Source organism: Gouania willdenowi, chromosome 21 (assembly GCF_900634775.1).
Source record: "Gouania willdenowi chromosome 21, fGouWil2.1, whole genome shotgun sequence".
NCBI classification, from domain to species: Eukaryota; Metazoa; Chordata; class Actinopteri; order Blenniiformes; family Gobiesocidae; genus Gouania; species Gouania willdenowi.
In genome coordinates, this window is record NC_041064.1 from 21,878,296 (window position 1) to 21,905,328 (window position 27,033).

The 27,033-nt window shown below is 38.1% G+C and overlaps 1 protein-coding gene across 1 annotated transcript in view; it reads right to left on the minus strand.

The window, feature by feature from the left end:
- Positions 1–27,033, minus strand: part of LOC114455009 (probable phospholipid-transporting ATPase IH) — a 59,105-nt gene that overhangs the window by 25,094 nt on the left and 6,978 nt on the right. Inside the window, 15 exon segments of the mRNA XM_028435998.1 lie at positions 37–203; positions 1,013–1,186; positions 1,256–1,398; positions 1,401–1,452; positions 1,539–1,559; positions 1,561–1,690; positions 1,767–1,848; positions 3,323–3,387; positions 4,125–4,175; positions 4,267–4,370; positions 5,550–5,678; positions 10,581–10,688; positions 11,243–11,323; positions 12,682–12,771; positions 12,899–13,021. Coding sequence (XP_028291799.1) covers positions 37–203; positions 1,013–1,186; positions 1,256–1,398; positions 1,401–1,452; positions 1,539–1,559; positions 1,561–1,690; positions 1,767–1,848; positions 3,323–3,387; positions 4,125–4,175; positions 4,267–4,370; positions 5,550–5,678; positions 10,581–10,688; positions 11,243–11,323; positions 12,682–12,771; positions 12,899–13,021 — 1,520 coding nt within the window.

Genomic DNA, 27,033 nt, shown 5'->3' on the forward strand with positions numbered 1-27,033 from the left:
CTATCTACCTATTTATCTATCTATCTATCTATCTACCTTTTCATTCCCTCAACCAAGGCCACTTCATCTGGTGAGGAGGAGATGTAGAAGGAGGTGGGCTTGCCCTGGTGGATGCCCCTCTTGATGCCGTCCACCGTTTCCTCCTCCTTCACTTGCACCGTGTGGCACAGACAAAGGGCCCGGAAAAAAAGATCCTCATGTTCCTAAAGTAGCAGAAAAATGTAACATTAAAACAAATATAGGATTTATTCTCTCGAGTAACTAAATCCCCGAGATTTTTGCTGACATGCATATATGGCTAGAAACCTGGGCAGGGCTCCTGGAGCAGTTAAAACATGCCCAGTCAGTCACTAAAATCAGCCTACTAGCAACTAGCTAACAACCTACTCATGAGTTTTGAATAGGGATGTCAAAAGTATTGATACTCTTAAATGTACCAATACTAAACCGCTGTATCCGGGTGCGATACTCATTTGCAAAAGTATTGATATTATTTTGGTTTTCGGCCTTGGTTTTCTCACTTTTGGTTTAGGGTTTTGGGCAAGAATTTTCATTTCGCTGCATTTCTACTTGTTATCATAGCTTAAGTGTTTTTTGTTTTCATTTTTATTGTTAATAAAAATATTTCAATAAAATTCTGGTGTAAGTTTTTCAATTCCTGTAGCATCAAAAATGGTATTGCGTACCAAATATTTTCATGTGTATCGAGGCTAAAAAATGTTGTATCGTGACATAGTTTTGAAATAAAATAGCCACAATTTTCATGTATTTCACTAATGGTTAATTTTTTTTACACATTTCGTTGAAATCTTATTGCAATGAGGGAGGGGGGGGATCAATCAACAACCACTTCATACCCAAATACATTTGTTTTCAGCAGAAAAATCAAACCGAACAAGATTCCTGCAGTTTCAAATTACTTAAACTGTTGATAATGTCCACTAAGTCCCTCTGACTACAACTGAATCAGTCATAAATGTATCAGTTTGATTGATTGATTATTCACACTTACTCTCCTGTATCCTCCGGGTGAGGAATCAATCATGTCGATGCTGGAAGCAGCACTGAGGATTTGTCCATTGCAGATTGCATGCGGGATGTAGACGTTCCCATCAACGCAGCACTCGATAAACTCCATGTTGTTCTCAGTGAGTGTGCCGGTCTTATCAGTAAACACATACTCCACCTGGGTGGGAGGAAGAGGACTGTGTGTAAGCAGATAATGTATGTAAATGTGTGTGTGTGTGTGTTGTACCTGTCCCAGTTCTTCATTGAGGTCCGAGGTGTTCACCTGCGCACCTTCTCCCAGCTCCTCATCGTACATTTCCTCGTCCCACGTGATGAAATATGAGCCGAGGAATTTCTGCATCTCAACCGTCACATACATAGAGACTGGGAGATGTAGTTAAATAGAACCATAAAGGCCAAGAAGTCTGTAAATGCTCGGATCACCTGAAACAGAGAAGAAGCATCTGTGACATCACTTCACTTTACAGTTCGTGGTAAAACTCCAGCTTTACGTGGAGACTTGAACGCACCACGTGACGCTGGCGCCTCGATCTCAGTTCGGTGGTTGTACCAGGGTTCATCTCGGTCGGGTGACCACTGCCAGGCGTACTTTAGCACAGTGTTGATCACTGCTTTGCTGATCAAGATGCACAGATACACAATGAGAAAGGCATTCATCGACCTGCAAGGAGGGAGAACACAGAGGGGTCAGATGTTTCACCATGTAACCGCTAACGTTTGCGAGCACAGGGTCCTACTTTTCTACTGCGGAGCGCTTCTGAGACTTTGACTGGTAATTAAAGCGCCATCTTGGTGTCCATCCAGTGTAGACTGCAACAGCTGAAGGGAGAAAAACAAAGATCTATTCAGGGTTGGGGTCAATTACAATTTACATCTTCAATTATCACATGTTCAATTGCAACTCAATTATAATTACAATAACCAGCATTTTTTCCAATAACACTGAAAAACATATTTATTATTTTCTCCTGAAAGTCAATGACAATTCGCTTCCAGCTGAAAATACACTAAAAACTATAATCTATCATCCAATTAGTGTTCATCTCTTGGAAACCTTGTAAGGGTTGTTATCATGAAAAAATAGGATTTAATATTTTTGGCGTGAGTATACCCTCACTTTAATATTTTTGAAAAATGGTAAAATGATCCTCAAGACAACTGACAGGTAGTGGGAAAAATTGATATGAAACACATTGATATGGACACTCTACTATGTAGAGTATCTGTAAGACTAACATTTTCTGACCCGCCTGCTCCTTCTTCAGGGCTGCAGGACCAAATACAATTACAAAGTCAATTATCTGAGCTCGATTACAATTCAATTACAATTACAACAGCAACCATTTTTTTTCAAATACAATTCATTATAATGTCAACATTTTAATTAAAGCAGAACTAAGTAACTTGTGCTTAGCGCTTCCCCTAAAATTCCATTTTGGTTATGTCGCTGTCGTAAACACTCTGCACCCCCCGCTGCCTGCCCCACCCCACAGCTACATGCACACCTTCGCTCTCCTAAGACGGTAGCAACCGATCACTGAAAAATCCTAATACAACAGTGACACTAAGGGTGCTTTCACACACATAGTCCCATGTGACCATGTGAACAGTACGAGGAAGAGAGACAAGTAGAATAAATAAATGATGTGGGAGTAATACGGAAGGGAGTGTGGAAATGTGTGTGATGTTTGTTTGTGTGCTGACAAAGCAGCTCTGAAAATGGATGAATGGATGGATATTTGTGTGTGTGCTGCCTGATGGAGCGCTGGGTTGCGAGTATGTGCATGTACCTGTTGCCATGACGACAGTATGTGTGTTTGCTGTGTGTTGCTGCTGAGCTGTCACTCCATTCCTCAGTTCTTCTCTGCCTTTTTTGTTGCTGGTTCCGCCATGATATGACTTTGGTAAAAGTTAATTTGTAGACAACCGTGACCAGCCACGGTGATGGTGAATGCCTAGCTTTAGTGTGTATTGGGCTGCCATAAAGCATTGCGTCTTATCGCGAGAACGAGAACAGAGCTGCGACACTGCCACCGGGTCGGAGGCAGGGAAAGCTGCAAGTGCCGTTTTCTGGCTAGAGACAGCAGGGGGGGTGAAAGACCCCCCAATCACCCCATAAACACTTGAATTACCTTCACAGTGACTACGAGAAGGATTTATTAAGGTGAAAAAGTTACTTCGTTCTGCTTTAATTAAGTAACAATTATAATTGACCAACCCTGGATCCGTTTTCCTGACGCGGCAGTGTGACAACATACTGAACACTGGAGAGACAAAATTCAGTCGCTCTTACCATAAATGTGTTGAGTGTTCTTCAGCGTGGCTCCTCTAAGGAGCAAGTTTTCAGCCCCAAGGGGTCTGTAAGATAAAATAAACACACACACATCTATAACTTCAATGTGTACAGTACAGCTTCACAAACTTACATTTCAGTCCCAGTAGCATACAGATAACATCCAAGACTCAAGAGCAAAACAAAAAAAGAAAGGCGAGCAATGATGCCTCTCAACAATAGACGCAACCGTGATTAGCAAAAGTGAGGAAACTATTTGTTAATTTGATCCATTCCAATGCAGATGTAGGCCTCGATTTAGGTGACAGCTCATGAATAATTTTAACTTTTTGTCTTGAGAGCATATAGAATTGTTTATGAATCAGAGAACATAAAGCCTTAGTTGTCAATACCTGGTTCAGTGATTTACAGTGCAGACAGTGGTTTGGTTCAATGACGGACTCCCTACTGAGTTACTGGTACCTAAAGCTCAGCTATCTTTGCAAACCACATTATTGAGCTTTTCATGAATAGCACACAGTTTTTCAGTTTTTACATGCAACCGTTGTTGCAATCAGGAGGAATGATGTCAGTTACTGGTTAAATTATTAAACTTAATCAATAATACAGGAAGGATTTGAAAAAACTTAAATCCTATTCTGTTAAAGCTGCTGGTGACAAAAATGTTCACGTTTTTTTCGAGCAAATAATGTAAAATTTTTGTCTCCAGCAGCTTTAACATTCGACACCCGTTCCTTACTTTTAAAGAAGCGATTTGGTTAAAAACTCCTTCCATACATTCAACATTAAAATGCAAACTCACCTTATCAAAGGCTCTTCTTTGTTTTTATAAATATTGATGCGTCCAACAAATCTAGAGAGAAAAATAAACCCACAGATATAAAGTTACAGCTCATAAAAGACGTTGGCATAAAAAGGCTTTGGGTGAGCATGTGTACACTGACTTGTAGAGGTCAGGCTGTGGCTGTTCACATTCAATCGTGGCATGTAGCGAACCCACCTCCTGCTCCGTTCTAAAGGCCATGGTATCTGGTACAGCATAATAGGTCTGAGACAGAAAGGGTAAGGAGCAGGGAGGAAACACAGGAGGACAACAGGGGAGAATGTCACCTACAGACACTAATAGGAACTGGGCTCATTTGACACTTCAGCCTCAGCAGGTTTTCTAAATGACCACGAGGGATCGGGAACGAGGGAGACGAGCCAATCCTAAGTGTCCCCTGGGTCAGCGAGGGACAGCGTGCTGAGACGGTGAGCACATCAGGGGGTTGGCCCCCTAAAGGCTTGTGGGGGGGGAGGGCAATATGTGCCTGTGTAGGCTTAACCATGCATGACTGTGTGAGTGACATTAGTGATCATAGGAGGCAAATTGAAAATGTGAACGTTCTGATGTGCCACTTAAATTATTTACACCATCACTGGAATATTCATTACATAGCATCATTTATTTTTTCCCTTTTTCATTAAACTTAGATTTTATCTTTAAATCTCTTATTTAAAGACTAATAGTCTGCTAATATACATATATATATATATATAAAAAAAGACAAGCAACCTATAATACAGTAACGAACGAAAAGTTAGAACAAGAACCAAAAAATATGTTTGTACACATTTAAAACAAAGATAGTTAAATGAGAAAAAAAAACACAAATATAATGCAAAAACACTTGTAGATGGTTTTCAATTAAACAATGAGAACATGAGAAAAATAAATATATGAATCAACCCTAAACAATGGTTAAAACAGAGCAAAAAGAGAAAATTTAAAAAAACCTGGAATAAAAAAGGGTTTATGCTTGTAATAGGTTTGATAAATATACATTTCTGGATGATTTAATTGGGTTCTTGGAAGTTTTAATTATTGTTTACATAGATGAACATGGAACTTAGCTTAATAATTAATGTTTAATAAACCATTCACATTAAAGTCCTTATTAATGATAAATGTTGACCTTATTTCGGGCAAAATACCATACCGTTGCTTTTAAAAATTTTCATATAGATAGTAGATATTAAATATTTATTCAGTAATAAAAAGCATTAAAAAGCCTGCCCAGTAATACCATTATATGTTATGTAACCCTGGCTGTTTTTGTGAGGAATAATGCTTCATTTCATTTATAAAACTTGATAATGGAGTTATTTAAGCACTTCATAGAGTCTGATTCATCCCCGGTTCGAAGAGGCTGGGCTTTGTGTTGTAAACGTTCACCAGAACATGCACCTTGTGGCTAGACTCCCCGTCCAAACTGGTTGTTGTCACGTAGCAGGTCCCGTCATGGCGGCTGGAGGAAAGGAAGATGAGGTCACAGGGGAAAGTCTCGTCTTCTCTCACCACCACCACATCCCCCACCTGTTTAAGGAGGACAGACACAACACAGGGTGGCGGTTATATTAATAATAAATGAGAGACAGTTTGAGGTTGTGGTTTTTTGCCACAAATGGACAGACCTGTGTGTAAACGCGTGCTCATCCCTTCCTATTCTCTCTCTTTTTTTAAAAATTGAGAAGTTGCGTAACGGATTATCTGAGCAGAGCAGCTTAAACGCTGATAAATCCTAACTCCGCGGTGACCATGCACATGACACACGTGCTCCGATTTTACATGATTAATGTATTCATCATTATTCCTGCTTTTGTTTCACACTCTAATCTCTTCTGTTTGATCTCCTGCGAGGAGAGAACATAGCACGGAGAACAAGATGGCAAGAGAGAAAGTGCTGCAAGACAAAGGAGACATTTTGATGTATTTGAATGTAAAATGTTTTTTCCACCAATCAGATATAAGATTATCTACTGCTATGGTAACCAGGACAAAAGGCTCCTGTAACCTTTAAAGCGTAGCAGCTCAACACAAAGCCATATGGTTAACCCTCGATATCACACAGTGTTTCCGTGCACAGATGCAGACGCAGCATAAATGTGATGTAACAGTATGCATTACGTATGGGCTGAATCTACAATGAAGTACAGCAGACTGAGGCTACACATCTCAGCAGGAGCCTGAAGCTTGTACTGTACAGAACAAGTACGGTTATGCAGACAGCTTTGCTGAGGCAGGACTGATTCCTTAGTTTTCTTATACTTCTTGATGCTTATTCCTGCTCTTGGACTACAGTACAAAGATGCATTTTCTTTCTGGGTTTTCTACAGGAGAAAAACAAAAAAAAAAAAAAAACCTGTGAGGGCCTGGCGAACAAAGATGCACCAGGCCTTGACCACATAGACTGTTTAAATCCTTTAACCAATATGGAAGGTTGGTTGGAGCCAGTTATGGGGTCAATTGTGTTTTTAAAAAATTCCGTCTTCAATTATCCAAGTTCAAATATAACTCAATTCTGATTACGGTGACAAGCATTTTTTTCAATTTCAATTGTAATTAACATTTTTCCCCTGATAGTCAATTACAATTATATTGTTAATTACTAAAGTTCAATTACAATTAATCATAATTACTGAGCCTTTATTAAATAATCCCCAACCTTCCTCTTGTGCTAGCTTTCTGTTAGCATCTCTTATGGTAACGGGTCAGTTTTGACCCATATCTTAAATCAACTGTAAAATACACTAAAAATATTATCTTATGATCTAATTTGTTTTTCATCTTTTGCATACCATGTTAGTAGGGCTGGGCAAAAAAATCGATTTAATTGAATAAAAAAATTTGTGGAGAAAAACGATTTTAATTTTTGAAATTTGAGTTAAAAAAAAAAAAGATTATATACATATATTTATTTATTTTTTTATTATTATGTTTTTAAATGTATTTATTTATTTCCCACCACAGTTATTTCAGACTTTTTCGCATTCTGATGTGAGCCAGCCCCCTCTTTGTTTACACGTGTTTACCCTTTGAGTATAGGCTATATGTGTGCCACAGGCATGTTTAATGTTTTATTCACACTATGCTGAGATGCTAAGGGAAGAGTTTATTATATTTTTAAAAAAATATTAAAAAATAAAATAAATAAAATTTAAAAAATAAAAAAAAAAATCGAATTGAAACTCAGTTTTTTTCTTCAAAAAACATCGGAGATTTTTTTAAGCAAAATCGCCCAGCCCTACTTGTTAGGCTTCCTAATCAATGAAAATATTGGTATTATTATTTTTGGTGTGGTTGTCTGAGCCCTTTTTTCTGTCAGTATACCCATAGATTTATTTATTTTTTAATGCAAAATGAGCCTCAAAAGAACTAACAGGTAAACTTGATATGAAACACATTTTATTAATTGTTTACATTGTAAATGACATATTGAATGTCCATGCCAATTACAATTACAATAATTTGTCTGAACTCAATTACAATTCAATTATGATTAGAGCAGCAGCATGTTTTTTCCAATTACGATTAGAGTTATCATTTTGTCATAGATGTGATGAATTACCAATTACACAGTTACAATTATAATTCACCCAATGACCAACCAATAATGAGAGACAATGATAGTTTAATATGATCCAGAATCAGTATATTGATCCAGAACCCCTATAAAATTTTAAATAATTTTCCATGTCGTATCTTTGGGTAAAATGTCTGTTGGACGTAATCCTGCCAACAGATAAACAAAAAAATAAACACCGGGGAGGTAATTTTTCCATTTTTCCAATAATACTTTACTGAGTTATTCAGTACCAAATGGTCCATTTGCAGATTATCATTAATAGAAATCTTAAAGTCATCTTGACAGAGCAAACTGTTAAGATGACTTAATGCATTTACAACACGTACTTATCTCAGGGGATGACTAAAATCCTAAAGTCCAAAATGAGCAATGACCAGTTGAACACTGACATATTTTTAGGTCTATTAAAAACTCCACCATATTAAAGTACACTTGAACGCACCATGGTGCACATTGAGTTCTAGTAGCATATGCATGCGGAGAGAAATATTTTGGATCGTAAAAAAGTTGCTTTTTTTTTCCTTTTTGAAGCAGAGTGCTCTCCAAATACTGTAGTAAGTTCTGCACATGAGAGGAATGCTAATGTGCAGAGAAATACAGAAAAAAGACTGCTGAGCTACACACACACTGAGCTTTCTCTGGTTAACACGTTCATAGGAAAGTTCACACACACACACACACACACACACACACACACACGGACTTAAGACAGACAGAGAACAGGGACACAAAGACAAACATAAAGACACAGAGGGACGATGACAGACAGGGAGATGAATGTTGCTATTTTTTAACATTTTTTTATTTTTGTGCTATGTAAATGATGCTTCTTTAATGTATTTTTGTGTGTACATTATTCAATGTCAAGCTTGATTTGGCAATTTAAATACGCTTGTTATGCCTATAAAGCTTTTTAAATCTAAATTAAAATTGAGACAGAGCAGATCACCATAATGACCACACTCCCACACAATGCACACTTAGACCTGTGGTCAGATGCTTGAGAAACCCACCATATACAACACCTTAACCAGCTGAGGAAAAAGAGACAAAAAGCCTCAGAAATACCTGGATTCTTCTTCTGCTTTTTAGGCCGAGCTAGCGGACTCAAAACGCCACTCACTTTGTTCTTGTTGTTGTTGTGTACACTAGTTAAAATCTCTACTCCTCTGTTATTCGTGAACGGATCGGGCTGAAATTTAGTAGCTATAATCTATGGATGTGTACGCATCGACGCTCTGAGCCCAATTTTCGATTTGGGGCCCAGGGCGGCCTCAAAAAAAGAAAAAATAAGTTAATTTCTCTTTTATTTGCGAGTCAAATATTACGACGGCTGCTGGTACCAATCATTGGCACATACTAATATATAAATGGGGCCCATTACTCCATATGTGTAACGGGTTTTTCAAATGATTACTCCTCCGTTAATTCTTGTTAGATCGCAATGCAGTTTGGTATGAAAATGATGAGAAGCTCTGAGCCCTTTTTTTTAAAATTTCAACTCCTCATTTCTACGTTGTCTGAAATATTGTTTTAAAGGTAATTGATGTCAATTACGATTATACTTTGCAATTAGGGGCCCGAAGGGCCCACCCCCCTTTTTTTGGCAATTTCCATTGAAGTCGTTTTCTCATTTGTTTGTGAGTCAAATATTGCTACAGTTGATAATACCGAATCATTGACATATATGATATAGTCGCCATTTTTTAAATGACTACTCCTCCGTTAATGCTCATTGAATCAGGCTGTAATTTGACATGGATATTCTATGAGCGGATGTCAAGAGCCTCTCGGTGACCTTTTTCAAAGGGGGGGTTGGATGTTTCCGGTAATTTCTAAATTTATCTGAACATAGTCGTGTGATATATTGTTTCAAAGGCAATTCAACATAGATCACGATTTTACATCGCAAAATTTCATTTGTTTTACTCGCTGGAACTGAGTCATTCGACTGAATTTTCGAGAACATGGAACTATTCGGCGCAGAGATGCTCCGCGTCCCCGGCCATAGTTCATTAGAACTTGTTCTGAAAAAGATTATGACAATTTCTTCAGCTTTATTTTTTTCTCGCAGGCCAGCGGAGGCACGACCCACACTTTGAAACCCCCTGTGCATGAGCATAAGTACATTTTATGAAAACATAATCATATTTACCGTCACCACACAGACGTTCATGGCAAACAGATGTCTCACCCCAGCAACCAGACTTTGTGCCGTACGGAATGAAGTTTGAATTTGAACGCGGCCAGTAATAAAGAGCCGCCTCGTGCCTCAACGGGCACGGCAGGAGCGAGGGCCCATTATCACTGCTTGCAGTTTTAATTATTGTTTGGATTTGTCTGAATACAATTCCACACTCAAGATACATATTGTGCCATTAAATCTCACACAGACACATATAGTCACAGGCATAGACACACTCACATTCACAGTGATCACAATATTGAGCTGTGGGAAACTCATAGACAATTGGGGAAAGCAGTTCCTGAAACAGTGAAACATCCCCCACAAAATCAAAACTGATTTCGTTAAGGCTTTCAAAATGAAAGAATCAATATAAATAAAGCTAAAGCTCACAACCACAAAATGATCTGCTGTTGGATGAGAGAACATCAGACACTGATGACAGTAAGATATTCCCAAAGGACACCCAGGTGGCGCTCCAGGGAACAGTTGGACACACTTTCCGAGTCGTTAATTGGAGGGGGAAAAACAGAGAGCATGAGAGACTGGAAGCAAATTTATTGAGGGCTCTGGGGAGGATAAGAGTTAGAAAGCCAGAGGAAAAAAGGAGCTTTACAGCAGTGTGATGGTGACGCTGTAGCCTCAGTTCTAATGAAGCCAAACTCACCCGTAGCTTGTAACTCTGTGTCCTCACCACTTTCCCCTGCTGTACTACATCCACTGGACTCTCGTTTATAGAGCAGTCAGCTTTGTGTCTGAGCCAGTCCTCATAGCCCTGAGAGAGAATAAAACAGCTTTTAATGGTGCAGAAAGTGAGAAAGGAAAGACAATATTAGCATTAGGGCTAATGTAGTATAGATTCCTTTGCAGAGAGAATTGGGACCAAAGCATAGCCGGAGAGGAAAAGAGATGAAAAATGGTCTAGTGTAATTAATTAGCACCGTGCTCTTTGAGCCTAGTGACCTGTTTCCAGGTTTTTTTCCAGCCAGGATGTCATGTTTTTGATTTAAGTCCTAGTAAAACTAAGGCTTCCTTAGCTAGAAGAGCTCCATTTATCACTGATAGTGCCCCATCTCGCAGTGCTGGGAGACAGGATGCACCTCCCTAGGGCGCTGGATCATCGGCTCCAGTGATTAACACAGGAGACCATTCATTATCATATTTCTCACATCAGCAGACATATTCAATAGTGTGTCCTTTCCATGGGAGAGGAATGTGCATTTACAGAAAATAGAGCAGCTGATTGGTCAACAGTCCGTGTGTGTGTGTGTAGAGCATCAAGGTTTGTAGTAATTCCTGGTGATGTAAGTGTGCATGTGTGCGTCCTACCTGTTTTATGGCAGTGACAGTGATAACAAAGAAGAGGGGCAGGCCGCTGGTGATGGGGCTGGTGGGGGTGTCGATGATAAGCTGCGAAGGGATAAAAATGAAAAATAGGTGGAACATGGGAAAAAAGCCACTGAGGTATTGCTGCTTTGTGTTTGATGGCGAGGCTTCAACCATCAGTCTAGCAAATTTAAAATGTAATGTTTATCACACATTAAAATTCATGATTCGTGTCTTCTATTTTGTAGCAGGTTGTTAGATTTCAAGCTTATAAAACTATAAAAGGAATGATCTATTCGTAAAGCATATTCATCCATCTACATACCATAACTGTCTACACAACCATTGAAACCCTCACTCTAATTTTGTGCAGCCCCCATAATAAACGCAAAGTAGACAACAAAAATACACAAAATGCCTCCATAAACACACAAAAATGAGAGAAAAACATTCAATAATGACAGAGACATTTACAAATAACAACAAAAACACATAAAACGAGGACAAATATACACTAAAATGGCTTAAAAACACAATATGACAACATTAAGACTCAAAATGACAACAAATATAAACACAAATGCTCAAAATTAGAGAAAAGTACACAAAACAACTACAAAACAAGACTAAAAATGCACAAAACTACAGAAATACTTGTACATGCCAATATGAATGATGATAATGTGACCCTCAGAACAAAATTGTTTTTGCCCCCTGCTGTGATAACAGTTGCTCACCTCTGCTGCTCTAATTGTTCTTCTGAAGTGATTTACAGCATGTTTTCATTTTTGCACATTTGGAAACTAGACAGTTAGTTGATGACAAATGTTAAATGGGCTGAACCAGAGAAATACAGATTAATTGTAGAAAATAAAAATATGTTTTATTATGAAAGAGCCACATATGAACTATGTATTTACTTACAATACCCAAGCAATAAGTCAGCATTTCCTTAATTATTGATGACACAATTTGTTTGTTATGCAACCACTTTTCCAAATAATTTTACTGTATTTTGCAAAAATTACATTAAAATGACATTGATTTTAGAATATTTCAGTTATTGCAACAATTTGTGCCACAAATTTACTGCAATCATGTAAATTATGTATAAGCGTAGAACAATTGTGGAGTTCAATTGAAAATCTGTAACTACTGTAAATTTTATTGTGATTTAATTCCAACCTCAAACAAAATCTTCCTACAGGCCGAAATAGAGGCAGCTTCTATGAAATCCTTCTATAAAGTCCTGCTGTAGAAGATTTTATTTTAAAACAGGAATTACACTGACAAAACAACAATAATTACAGACCCAATGAAAAAAAGTGTTTGGTTACATATTGGGTTTAAATTGTATTGAACAGGCAAATATTGTCCCCATGTACACAGAGAGGGCAGATAGATCAAACAAATCTATTTCATTAATTTCATTATAAACTTACCTGAACCAAAAATATGACCAGGAAGTAGAAGTTGGCAATTCTTCTAAACTGCTCAAACAGGTTCTTTGGGACAAAGTTCCAGAAGGTGTACTATGTGTCCAGAGGAAGGAAAATCATCGATGAAACACACTAATATAAAAATGAAATAACTAAAAAAGGAACAAGCACATGGCATTTTATGATCAAACTGTGATGTAGATGGTTATGGCTTGCTCACCTTGGAAGAGACGATGCGGTTGTCGGGATAACGCTGAGGGATGTAGGCCTCAGCTCCCGGAGGGGGCTCTTTATGCCCAATGTACACCGTTCGATTGTCCACCCAGTTTTCCGCCCCCGCACACTGAAGAAAAAGAAGAGGATGCATAAATAAATATAGATAACAAGAAGCAGGTATAGGAAAAAAGGATTATTTTACATTTCCTAAGTGCTTTTGCTCATGTTTCTTAATGCTATATTTGGGTTTAAAACAATAATTCAAATGATTACAAATGTCACCAAGCTGAATGAAAAGTCCAAAACTGTAAAACTTACAGTGCAACATTTGGTCAAAACAAAGTGCAGCTAACAAAATGTAGGGTTTGTTGCTAGATGTGACTACACATTAGCTCTAATGGGCTGCAATGGGATGATGTCCAGTCAGACACAGTTGTGCCAGGTTGTAGACAACCCCCCACTTCTTTCCCTTGTTGCATAACCCATCATACAGCTCACACTGCTGCACACCATTTACACTGATGTCCACCCCATATATCAATACGTGCAACCAGTACAAGATGAAACCTTGTCTGTAGTGGTAGCATTTAAAAGCATGGAGGATGCCGCAAGACGTTTAATGTTAACCCAACCACTAGGAACGAGTGTATCATAGTGTATCATGTTTTTCCTGCAGTCTGTGCCTTCTCCTCGCCCTCCGCTCTCTTTTCTGTTACAGGTGTCTTGATGCTGGAGCTGGCGGTTCCTGATCGATGGCTCGCTGCTTAACTAGTCTGGGACACCTGGATGGACTATCCTTCTATCCTATTCTGTTTGCCCTACTGTTCACTAACCCAACCAATCGAAGCGGATGGCTGCCACCTCTGAACCTGGTTCCGCTGGAGATTTCTTCATATTCTTCACACTGTCGCTAAATGCTTGTTCATGTGGATCTTGTTGGGTTCTTTCTTTCTTACTATGGACTTTTATTAAGCAATTTGAGATTACTTTGTTGTAATTTGCGCTATATAAATAAAGTTGAATTGAATTGAATTGAATCCTCCATCATTCACTCCTAGCCAGGCAGGTGTTTTCACATGTGTTACTAGTATGATTGAAAACATGCAGAAGGTGAACTATACAATTATTGTTTAGTAGAACACCAAAAGTCTTGAGTCTTGAGGAGATCATCTAAATTGAAACCCTTCTATTGAAGTTCAAAACATGCCTTTTCATGAAAGGTGTATTTTGTCTTTACAAAGAACACATGGACTGAGTGAACCACCGAAGAAGAACCTCATCTGAACTCTGCTTCTCACTGTTCAAACTCAGCCACAAGAAACGCGCTGCTTTTTCGCTAGTCTTTCCAAAGTGTGTGACACTTCAAATGCTGCTTTATAAACCACTATGCAGACATGGCAGGACTGACAAGAAGATGAGAGCATGTTTGCTGATGTGATCCCTCGTTTCAGCCTGCAAAACACCTCTATTGTTACCATTCTTAGTGTTTTCTTAAACCTACTCTATTTTCCTCTTTTTTTACTGTGTAATCCAATATCCATATTGATCAAACAACTTGAATTTCTCCATAGTGTGTGAGTAGTGCTATATCATAGTAATTTTTCCATGTGATGGCAATTTCTTTTCAATGACTCATGCATAGTAATCTTTCAAGATATTTAACTATATCAATACTACTTCACTTCAGTTTCAAGCTGTTTTTTGAGCTGTGTGAGGTCTTAGCACTGTTAAAAGTCCTCAACAGTTGGCAACAATGTACACTAGTTCAAACCTCAAGATAAAAGACCATTATTTATCAATGTGAATCCTAAATAATAAAAAAAAAAACTACATTTTCCAACAATGATCCATTCCAGCTAAATGAGACTTTCAAAATCTTGATTCACAGATTTGGGTGAAACATCAAAAAGAAACTAAGTTTCTTTTTGATGTTTCACCTAATCTGTTCCACATAATCTGTGATCAACAGGCTCTCAGCATTGAGTTATATTTAGCCACAGAGGCCAGACCAGCAGCCAGCTCACGAACCTTGAAAACACGATGGGGAGTTGGGGGTGTAATCTGACCCAGAAAATACTGGGACTGAAAAAGAGGAACAGTTTGAACAGAAGAGAACGAGAAAAGATGCATACAGACCACGGAGGGGGCACAAGGACCAAGTGTTGCTGAATAAAAAATAACAAAAAAAAGTTATTGATATGACACAGGGCTCAAATGATTAAGGGGTCTATTCTCCCGTCTGGACTTAAGCGCCTACAGTTAAGCACCTCTCTCCAACACATATTCTCCCATCCAGGTTCCTAACACGCCCACCACGCATAAGTAGACTAAAACCGCATATTTGGTGAATGAAGGCAGTCTGAAGCAAAGGAGGCGGACTGGGGCATTATGTAATTTTTTGGGGGCTGTCTAGAAATCACGGAACATGGAGTTTTGCCAACACTTGTAAATGTCACTGAAATCCCTGAAAATTATAAAGTACACTTTTAATTTGAAACTCCTTCATTGATAAACAGGTATGTAACAATGTAACAGGTTGATTTGAACAGATTATTGATCAGATTATTGCAGTGTGAGAGGATCGGCCGCACTCTTCTGTCCGAGTCACACTTAAAATCTCTCCTTTTTCCCCCTCATACAATGACAAATTAACATTTGTTTGTGTGGAAAGCCTGATTTTATTCACTTTTTCCATCCCTGCATTCAGAAATGATCAGCGCATCATCATCATCATCATCATCTGTCACCAATACGGTACCTGCTCTAAGGCATGACCGAGTGTGATGCGCTGCAGGTTCAAAGGAAATAACCCCGCAGTGTCCTGCTTTAAGAGGAGACAGAGCTGTTTGCAGTGAAACAAAACCATTGACTTTCTACATAATATGCAGTTTTAAATATAAATTGTTTCATGCCTTATGGAGCTGATGTGAGCGAGTCCAAGATGAGCCTCATTTAAACGTGTGGGAACAGTTTCTGGTATCCAACCTCATGCACATTTCACCAACCTCCGCATATGACAGCTTGTTTCATTATTATTCACTCTGTAGTGGATCAAATGGTGACTTTACGTTGGACAAAGTATGAAAATAGTTCACTGTGACCAACGTGGACAGAAGTATGACGTCTGTCAGAGTTTTAATTAATCAAGCAGCAGCAGCTGAGGCACAACACGGGTGATCACAGCTGCAGCTCCACGACGCACAAGTCTGTGTGGCTTCAAATGTAACTAAGTCCATATTTCTAGTGCAATATAATGTTTCACCTTATTGGGGCGCAGCACTTATTCCAGAGTTAAAAGTGCGTATAAGAGAATAAAAAGCACTTAAACAGGTGGGAGAAAGCGCGCAAGGCCAGCTTTGAACGGGAACACCCACATTTCAGGGCTGCTCCACCCAGAGTGCGTAGCTAGGATGAAGGCGCGCACCGACTGAGAATAGCATGCAGCCAAAAACAGAGCCACTGCATGGCTTTTTGGACTTATGCACATGGAATAAGTGAGCCCTAAGAGCATTGAGGTGAAAATTGATGAAATAAACACTGTCTGTAGATTGCTTACTTCTATTACTCCAATCATTTCATTACAGCTTTGCTCTATTCATCATTCTATTACCTTTAGTCATTTATAGACATCCCATTCTGCTCAGTTATATTCATTTATTATTTGAATCCTATGTATACCATTCACTTTAAACAACATTACTTTATTCAATTGCTGTAATTTATTTTATTTTATTTTTATTGTCTAAAAATGTCTTCTCTATAGGTCTATTCTACTGAAACTTTTTAATTATATTGCTTTCACTCCTTTTTATTTTATTTTAAACAAGATAATAAAAACCATGATGTTCTTTTGCATGCATTCCCATTTGATCCTAATATTCAATTACTTTTCAGTGCTTCTGTTCATCCATTCAGAATGTTATTAGGGCACACATGATGCAAAACCGATTTGCCCAGGATATGTTTGCTCGTGCACTCTTGGAATGGCACATTCACAGAGAACATGCAAAAACTGTACACTAAGACTGTGATGTTGAATTGCGCACGCCATCTTCCCGCTGCACGACAGCATCTCTACCCTTACGTCACCACCATCCTTTTTCCCTTTTCTTCTATTTCCAGAGTTCTGGCCAAAGACGTCTCTTCAGTTTACATTGCATTAAAGACTTTTCATTTCTACTTCTCGATGAAAAACTTCCTCCTTTGAAAACTTCTTTAAGGCTGTGCTGTTCCGTCTCTTTGTTTCGCGGCTGATGGCAGCCTGTGTGACACTCAGACAGTGGGACTGGACGATGGCTAAACGCAGACACAGAGAGATTGCATTGGCTTTGTAGTTATCTGACCATTAATCCTCACCGATCCGTATCAACCCTCTGCCCAAGGCTCCGTTGCTTGTGGGACATAGAGTTTGGCCTTTATTAACAGCCTCCAAAGCGCCTCTCACACGCCCAGGGACGGCTCTTACATCACTATCAATCATCGGAAATGACAGGAAGGACTTAATAATGGGAAAATGTCCCATCACTGAAACTTCCTCATTTGTGTTTCTGACTGAACATCGCTGCACAGTGCACACTCTTTATTAGATGGTTTGCCGTTTTATATTTTACGCTGAGAAAACATGAGCATTTTTGGTCTTTTTTCTGAAAATCATTGTGACTATGAAAGTATTTCTACTGCATCCACAATCTGCAGATACTGTGCATCGGGGCAATTACCAGCAGGATTAACAGGACATTGTGGAAAAGCTCTCCTACTCTGCTACAGAGTCATGATCTATCCATGTCACTATCATGATGTTGCTCTTTCCTGCCACAGAGGTCTAATGAAAGACACACACCATTACCCGGCCTGATTAAATGGCCATGTCATGACTTCTTCCGTGGTCCTGCTATAAAAGCACTGAGCATGTTGAGCAAGGATTCCTCATTAACTCACAGATCAAATTCCTCTGACTGAGCTCCACCTTAATGAACTCCTGTAACCAGCATAAACATTTAAACATGGTTACACATGGTTGCCAAATGCAGAATGGGATGGTGTTTTTCAGCCATAATGACTGATATTCACTTGAAAAACAAAGTGAATTTGACAAATGTTGTTGAACTGTCTTTATTGGATATAATATGATAATAGATCACAATAAAGACAAATTTGATATATCCTCACATCTTCTATGGTTGCTTTTTCTGGTGTTAGTTGCAGGGCACAAGAGCTTTTTAATGCTCATAGTTATTTAATTTACATTTTAGATGATTTAGTCAACCTAATGTAAATGTTCTAATGCGAGGAAGGAACTCAGGTAACCCAGGAAAAACTCAAATGCACTACGGGAAAACAACCAAACACAAATTGAGCAATAGTTGTGACAAAAAGAAAGTCTGCTATAAACCATTACTATCAGCAGCCTGGCATTTTAATGTACTGTTAACCAAATGTATTGCTCAAAAAGTTAAAAAAAAAAAAAAGAATTACTTTTGCAGCAGAGCCCAATCTAGTTTAATTTCTAAAAGTAGGTAGCACTAATTCTTCTAGTGAATTCTTTAAAGCGCGATTGTTTTAGGTAAAGACCTACTGATGAAATGTACCATTTCTTTTTGTTTGTTGTGAGTTTCTAGATTAAAAAATATAAGTTCTTGGTCCAACCTGCATAATTTGAGTCTATATATCATATCAAAATGCACAATATTTTCCATAAAATTATTATTATGGAGACCATATATTTTATGAGGATATGGGTAATGGCTTATTACTAAAGAAGTTGAGAACCACTACTACAAACAATACAAAACCACACTCGACCAGAGCATGTGTGGAACTAAGTGGACAATTGAGAGTGTCTCGATGGTGAGAGAAAACAATCAAAAAACGGCGGGGGGAGAGACTCGGAGGAATGCCAAAATACAGTAAGCAAACCATTCAACTCTGACCCAGATAGCAAAATAATAACAATTTTGTAGGGATCGACCGATATGGGTTTTTTAGGGCCGATGCCGATACCAATTTTTTTTCCCATCAGCCTTGAGCCGATGTTTGGAGCCGATACTACTTTCGTCCCTCAATTTGCATCATAGAAATTACACAAAGATGATAAGAAATGGTACAAGTCTCAATAAAAAAAGGAACATTTATTGAAATTAACAAAGGTGAGGTAGAATGACACCAAGTAAAAAATATTTAACAAATAATAAAAACGAGATGTAGAAGAAGAAAAATAGAGTGAGACATCTCATGAAATATTATGAAAGAGAACTGTTCGTCCTTGTCCTGAAAATAGTTTTGACAAATAAGTTGGCCTGACTGAAGAAATATTTCAGTCATAAATATATAATTATAGTATTAAACACAAAAAGAAACCATGAATAATAGTCCATTCCAACACAACCCCAGAACATAAATGAACAGAGGAAAATAACATGTTGTCGGATGTGCATTAAGCAATTGCTTAATGCGCATCCGACATCACGTTAACGCACTGTTCGAGTTTCTGTTCTAAGTTGCATCAACAATAAATAATAATAAATATTCAAACAAGTAATAAACTCTACTTTCACTCTGCTGTGAAAGTAGAGAGTTTAATCTATCAGAATCTGCTTTCAGATTGTCAGAGTACAAAATATTCTGTGGGTCTTGAGAGATCAGTGAAAATCAACTAAAATGCCGGGGAATATGGGGTTGGCTGCTCTGAAAATGGCTGGCAGTGAATGAGTTAAGGGGGAGTAAAGGTCCCTTAGGAGTCAACATGAACACCTGTGTATGACATGGGGTGTAATGGCAGCCATAGTCTCTCACAGACAACTAGGTTTTCATCCTACTGGTTACAAGGACTTTAAAAGATGGTGTATTCTATAAAGGAGAGTTAACAAACTCTGAGTCTATCCATAAACTCTGGGTGAACATACCCCGCGATGGGAAACTCAGGGTATCGGATTCCATTACAGCTGGTATGAAGTGGGTCAATCAACCCTGAGTATGTAAGCCTTGGGTTACTTACGTGCACGTGCGCGATAAAAAGCCATCATCAATGGGTCGACAATTACACAAACTACCATGGTAACCAACCGGAAGAGAGTGATTAATTCACTCTGATGGGTGAAATAAGCCGGTGTTTGAGGAAAATGAGCCTGTTCTAAAGGTGTGTTCTCACTGAACGCACCTTCAGTGACTAGTGGCTTAAATCACCCGTGATTAGTCACGCCTTTTGGTCCCTTCATCACTTTATCGCTTCAGTGACGTGACGAGCGGAGAATAATATGAATAAAATGTGTCTGAGGAGACGTGGCAGCAGCATAGGATGGCTGCATAGAGAGACCTCCCATTACACTGACTATAAACACAGTGACTGTCGCTTGATATCGAATCAATTATATTTATTTTTAATGTAATATTGTCGCCAGAGTCATCTCAACGTTCAAAAAATATGTCATAAAAAAACTGATGCGGGACACGAACCCGCAACCCATTGCTTTGAAAAGCGGTGTCATAATTCACTGCGCCATCATAACTTGCCTTCTTTTCCTTTACAGTATATTATCCACAAGTTTGTATTCAGGGAACTTTACTACAGACGTCCGTTGATGTTTTAATGCAGATCAACCTCTCAGTGACTCTCCCTAAATGCTCTGTATCCACAATGTTATAAAGAAAACTACCGTTTGCACAAAAAAAAAAAAGTAAAGCAACACAACATTAGTAATGATGTGAACACGTCTGTGGTGTGTGATGTTAATAATGTGTTTCAGAGAAAAGTGTCAAGGTTCATTAAAGTGTTCAGAAACAGTGTTCAGGTGGGCGGAGCCAGGTAGAAACCCAGGGTTTCTTCGATAAAACCTGCCAGCGAGCAGGTTTAGTTCACGGACAATGTTGCCATGGTAACATAGTCAGAGAAGAACATACCTCGTACTTAGGAATGGGATACTCAAGAGTTTCCCTCATTTGAGCCCGAACATACTCAGAGTTTGAACATAACCCGCTTTATGGAATACCCCTCAGGTGTGTCCAAATCTAGTTCTAATCTGTAGGGTCGCAAATGCCACAGACACATCCCTGTAAACACACCAAAATCTGATTTAAAAAAAATAATAACGTACAGAAAGCCTGGTAACAACAAGCCTCTTCAGCCAACTACTGTTATTGTTGGAGATAAAACTACCCAGCTGCTAATTACAACCTCTCTGTAGACCTCATGGAAAAGTATCACAATCACATATGCACTTGCTGTCAGAAGCCACGGAGATTGTGGTTGTACTAAACAAGGATAAAAGGTGACATAAGACCTTGAACAGCCAAAGGGGAAGAAGGATTGCAGATACCCTCTGCTACTAATTAGTCATTAATCACCATGGCAACGTAGCAGGCTGAAATGAAAGGCTAATCTGTGTGTGCAAGATCACAACATAAAGGAACAATAATCTTCACTGTACTTCCTTTCAACTGTATCATTTCAGTGCTTTTAGATGGTTCCAATTCAGCGATTTGATAATGATTCTTAGAAGAATGTAAAATGAAATCATTTTTGAACATAACGAAATCAAAGAGAACATTATAGATAGTAGCTAATACGGTAGATAAGATCCATTTGCATTTATAATAATTTATTAGGAATATTAAAGCTGATATCTGGAGTTTCTGAGAAATCTATGTTTATGTATGATTCTTTTGAAATGCGAAAAATACCTAACTAGTCTTTTACTATGGTCTACTGCCAGTAGTCATTCAAATTAATTAATTAAAAATAATTAATGTATATAAGACCATAGACCCCTATACAAATAAAAAGGAGCGCTGTGATCGCCCAGCCAATAGGCTTCAACTTCCTGTTTTTTAGACTGTCAATCAAAGTGAATGCGGAACTGTGCACAGTGACACGTCACAACAGCAAACAGATAAATGTGATTTTGGCTACCTGACCCATAGGGCTTTTCCACCATGAACAGGGGCTAGAGCTACGTCAAAGATAGTCCTGTTTAGCTGAAGAACCGGTGTGGTTTTCCACCACAGCAGCGGCAAGTTGGAGCCACGTCAGTACGTCACTGATTACATAGCAGTTTACTAATGAGCACTTGCGCCATAATGAAGCCCATGCTTTGACTGTTGACATCGTATGAATACTATCCTATCCTATGTAAATATTCAGCTGAACAACTCTACCCGTCTTCATCAGAGTCACAAGAATCTACGACAACATTTGTGAACACAGGTAATTATCAGACGTTTTATTTCTTAACAATGACCGTGTTAGTGTTAGCCTTTGCTAAGCTACTTAGCTTCAACTAGGCCTGCATAAGTACAGCAGATAAAGGCAATAAGTTGATTTTGATATGTTTGTTTATCATTATAAATGCTCTTAACGCTGACTGTGCATGTCTGTGATCGCACTGCTGCGACTCAATACGACCAGAATCAGCGCAAGTTTGTGTCGAACTAACGTGTCCTGATGTCATTCCATTCATCTGCGTTTGGACCAAGGACCTACTGTGTGAGTGACTGAAGGGATGCTGTATTTAAATGTTTGTGTCCTCATTATGATGTTTAACTTGTGTTATTAATGATTAACGACACCTTATTGACTCCCACATTTGTTTTATACCTATTGCTGCCGTTTGATTTGTTTCAATAGATTTTGATTTGAGGAAATCTCAATTGCATTCTATTTAAATGTCCTACTCATTAGGTGAGTATTGTATGAACTTTTTAATTCTATAAATGTATCAAAATTTAAAAAAAAAAATAATAAATACTAACCTAATAGTGTGTGCTTCAGCAGGGCAGGTTATGTTTCTATCTTACAAAAAGTGGATGTAAAGAGCAATTAAATGATCTGAATAAAAACAAAATACATGTGTGTGCTTACAAGTAGGCAAAAAACAATGAACAAAGTCCTTGTAGAATACAAAATAAGTAACTTTATTGACACAAAGTAAAAATAGATTTCCAAACCAACTCAATATAAACATTGACTTAAAAAATTATTGTGGGTTTCCTATTAGAAAGGGCCAAAGTCTGCCTCTATCTGCTACAGAACCAACACCAGTCCAACAACATGCTGAGGAGTTCATCATGAGCTGGAGGTTATGGACCATGGACGTGGTCCTGGTCCATGAACCATGTCCCTGACTGCTCCATGGAAGAAAATCTGCATAGAAGCATTAAAAATATTTGAATTCATTAATTATTTTGGCAGTCTCCACAATAAGAAAATACAAAAACAAACAATTGTGTAATCCTTAAGCCAAAGTGTGTAGGTTGAAGCAAAGCTTATACAAACCCACCCTATCACAACAAAACTTAACAAGCCTCTCTAGATAATTGCACACAAAAAAATATTTAGCTTATATTACTATTTTAATATATATTATACACAAGTTTTATATATACAGTTTATACATTCACATCAATATACATACGTACATACACATGAATGTATATATGACATGTACTTTGTTACTCTTCTTTCTCATACTTAACAAAACTTTTTAAACTGGTTTATGTTTTATTTCATCCCTTACGCAGTTCCATAATTTAACCCCTGATATTGTTATACTCATCCTTTTGACTGTTGTTCTAGCATATTTCATCTTGAAATGTAGTAAATTATATTCCCCTTCTGTCTCTAAAGATCTTTTCTGCAACGCTTTTGGAAGTGAACCTTTACTTTATAAAGCATTTGGACAGTTTTGAGTTTGATGAGATCTGGAGTTTTAAATCTGGTGTTTTTAACAATAATCCATGTGTCTGTTCTCTGTATCCTGCGTTATGTATCAGTATTTTTTGCATTATGAATAACGGTTGGATGTTCGTCATGTACGTTTTTCCCCAAACTTCTAGATAGTAAATCAAATATGGTAAAACAAGTGTACAATAACGAGTGTGCAATGCTTTTTGATTAAGAATGAGCCTGGTTTTGTCCAGGAATAGAAAATAATATTAGTTCTTAATAATGGTTTAATTTATTCATAAACAAATATAAATTCAAGTAAATGGTGTATAATAATATTTCAGGATGGACCAACAGATAATATTGTTCATGTTGATGTTTGCATAGAATGAATAAATCTAACTGGATTTGTTCTGAGATGAAGACGAGCTGAGCTACAGAAGAACCTCCAAATCCAACTCTGAAATGAGCAGAAACATTGTTACCACATAGTTCAGTAATATTATTACATGATCATTGTGTAACAATAAGATACGTTCTGAATACAGGTTCATGAAATATTGCTGCTGCTTTCAGGATTATTAAAGCATTGTTATGGTTTCCTAGCTAACCAGCGGCTAACTGGCTAGCCTACACCACGTTAGACGTAACGGTCATAATATTGATGAGGGAATACTGTAGCAAGTTAATATTGGTAGTAGGTTAACAACAGGGTGAAATAAAACTTACCAGGATTAGTAGCAGTTCTACAGGACGAGCTCCTCCGTGGCTGTAGTTCTGTTCGGTCCGTGGGGCTCCGTCCACTTTCCCTGAACCTCTTCAGACACCCACAGTACCAGGAAACAATGTTCTACTCCTCTGACCACTGCTCTGTCTTCTTGGACTCACTTTTAAATGTTTTTTGTCGGATTTGCGCAAACGTGGCCAGCCGCTCGCAAGCTTAAAAAAAATGGCTGCTTTTCGTTTTTGGAGGACCGTCGATAACCCCGCGTAGCACCCTCCCACTTCAGAGCTGAGCTGCAGCCCAGAAGCTATGTGGGGCCAGCGTAGCTCTGGTTTTTGGCTCAGAGAGCTGGAGCTATGTTGGTGGAAACAGAATGGCACGGAGCCAAAACACGCGCTAGCTCCAAGTTAGCTCCAGCTCCTCCCCGTTGGAAAAGCCCTACCATAGACCAATATCAATGTGACCCGTTGTGACATTATGTTCCACAATGTGCGTGCAATAAAGTAGAGGCGGCGCTTCTGGTAGATTGGCAGAGGCCGTAGGAGGAAGTGAGGCTGTTTAGGGCGGGACATCGAGACGTTTCTCAGAAACACTGGGTATCAGCTTTAAAGATGTGCTTTGTGTGCGATAGAAAATAATGTAATAAAGAGCATTTTCATTTAAAAAGTAAAACCACGCTGATGTTTCTTTCTTTTTGTTTTGTTTTTTTTAATTCACAGTCAATGATGGTAACCATGTATATACATTTCCAAAATCAAAGCATAAATATGAGGCGAGCACTTTAAAAAAAAAGAAAGAAAGAATTATTTGTATTTCAATGTTGTCCTGGATTCCTCTCCCTTTAGATTCACTATGATCCAATAGTTACACAGGCCCCACCCCCCACACCCCCCACCACCACACTAATCTGCATCCAAAAAAACACCCCTTGTTTTGGATAACACCAAAATGCTAATTCTAGATAACACTTTTTCGGAGTTCCACAACATTGCAGAATGTACATTATTCTCTCAGCTGTGTGTTTTTGTCCACTACAGTAGCCAGGCATCCTTTCTAGCTGAGTGGGAGGGGTGGATGGTGGTGGGTTGGGGGGTGTTCGTTGACTGGTGAGACCAGAAATAGACCTTAACCTTATCTCTTTGGAGCGGTGAGAAGTAAATGGGGTAAAAAAGTGATTGAGCAGACTGTGTCTACTTTTAACAACAGGGCGAGAGACCTGTGAAGTCTTTACAAACAATTCTTAAGCCTTTTAGCACGCTTGGACCGCATGGTAGCTTTTCGATCAAAGTGAGACACCACTGCGCTTTAATCTGCTGATTTAGTCAGAATCAGCAGAGAAAAACAACAACGCTTTAATCACAGAGAAAATAGAAGGTTGTGTTACAAAGAATTTGTAAAGAAAGCTGGAGACAATTGAAAGCTATGACATCAGTGCATATATATATTATATACATACAAATGTTCCACTGTGACCGTCAACAATGCACATGACGCCATTTCAATCCAAATGGTGACCCCCACGTACCTCTCACTGTTAACGCCAGTCTGAGACATGGCACCATTGCTATTATTACCAGACATCAAGAGGCAATGAGTAGAGGGATTGTGCAAGCATGCATGAACGCACACCGAATTAAATATAGTCCAGGAACGTTTTGCAAACTGATCAAATTTCAGATTTCTAGATTTTTCTTTAGAAAATTACAAAAAAAAAGTTGATACTTGGGTTGATGCTCATATAACATGTACAGTAAATAAACTGGAGAAATTATTTAAGTGGAAAAAAACAACTTGTCACTAGTTGCAGTAAATGATTCTTTCAATACTTAATTAAATGATCAATTTTATATAATTTTTATATATATACTGTATTTTATAACCAACAAATTAATTAATCAGAAAAGCATGAAAAAAAAAGATTAATACGAAAGAAAAATACACTTCAATTGCGATTGTTGAATGCAGAGCCAATATCAGTTATTATGGGTTGTAAAACTACAAAAATATTGAATAAAAATGCAGCTTCCTTTAAACATTTAGCAAAATAAGAGTACATTATTTTTAGGTGGTTATTCATATCTATCCAATAGAGCTTGGCAAAAAAAAAAAAACATTGATTTAATCGATTTATCGAATTTGTCGATAAAAATGATTTTTATTTTGCAAATTTGAGTTTTAAAAAATATATATATTGTTTCTTTTTCCACCACAGTTTTTTCAGACTTTTCCGTGTTCCGTCCTCGTGGGTTACCGTAGTGTGATGTGAGCCAGCCTCCTCTTTGTTTACATGTGTTTACCCTTTGAGTAGGCTGTATGGGTGCCACAGGCATGTTTAATGTTTTATTCACACTATTGATTTTTTTTTTTTTTTTTTTATTGTAATGTTATATGTCATAAAATATGTAGTTATCTGATTTCTTAATCAGAAAATTGAATCTACTGTGAAGTTGCTGTTGCACTTTTGCTTAAACCTGGTTTAAAGCTTGAAATTGTTGAATGACAGAACCTCATTTTCCTTTTTATTTTGGGATTGTTCTATGCATTTTAACTCTTGACAGTCACAGCAATAAAGCTGCGCTTTTGACAATATATCTGATGTCTGCAATCATTTTTAAGTGCATGGAAAAAATTTTTTTTAAGGCAAACTCGCCCAGCCCTATACTATGCAATTAAATTTCTGTTTTTATTGTTCAAATTTCTACTGTTATTCATATATCAACCAAAGAAAATAATCATAAATAAATCGTCAAATAATTGA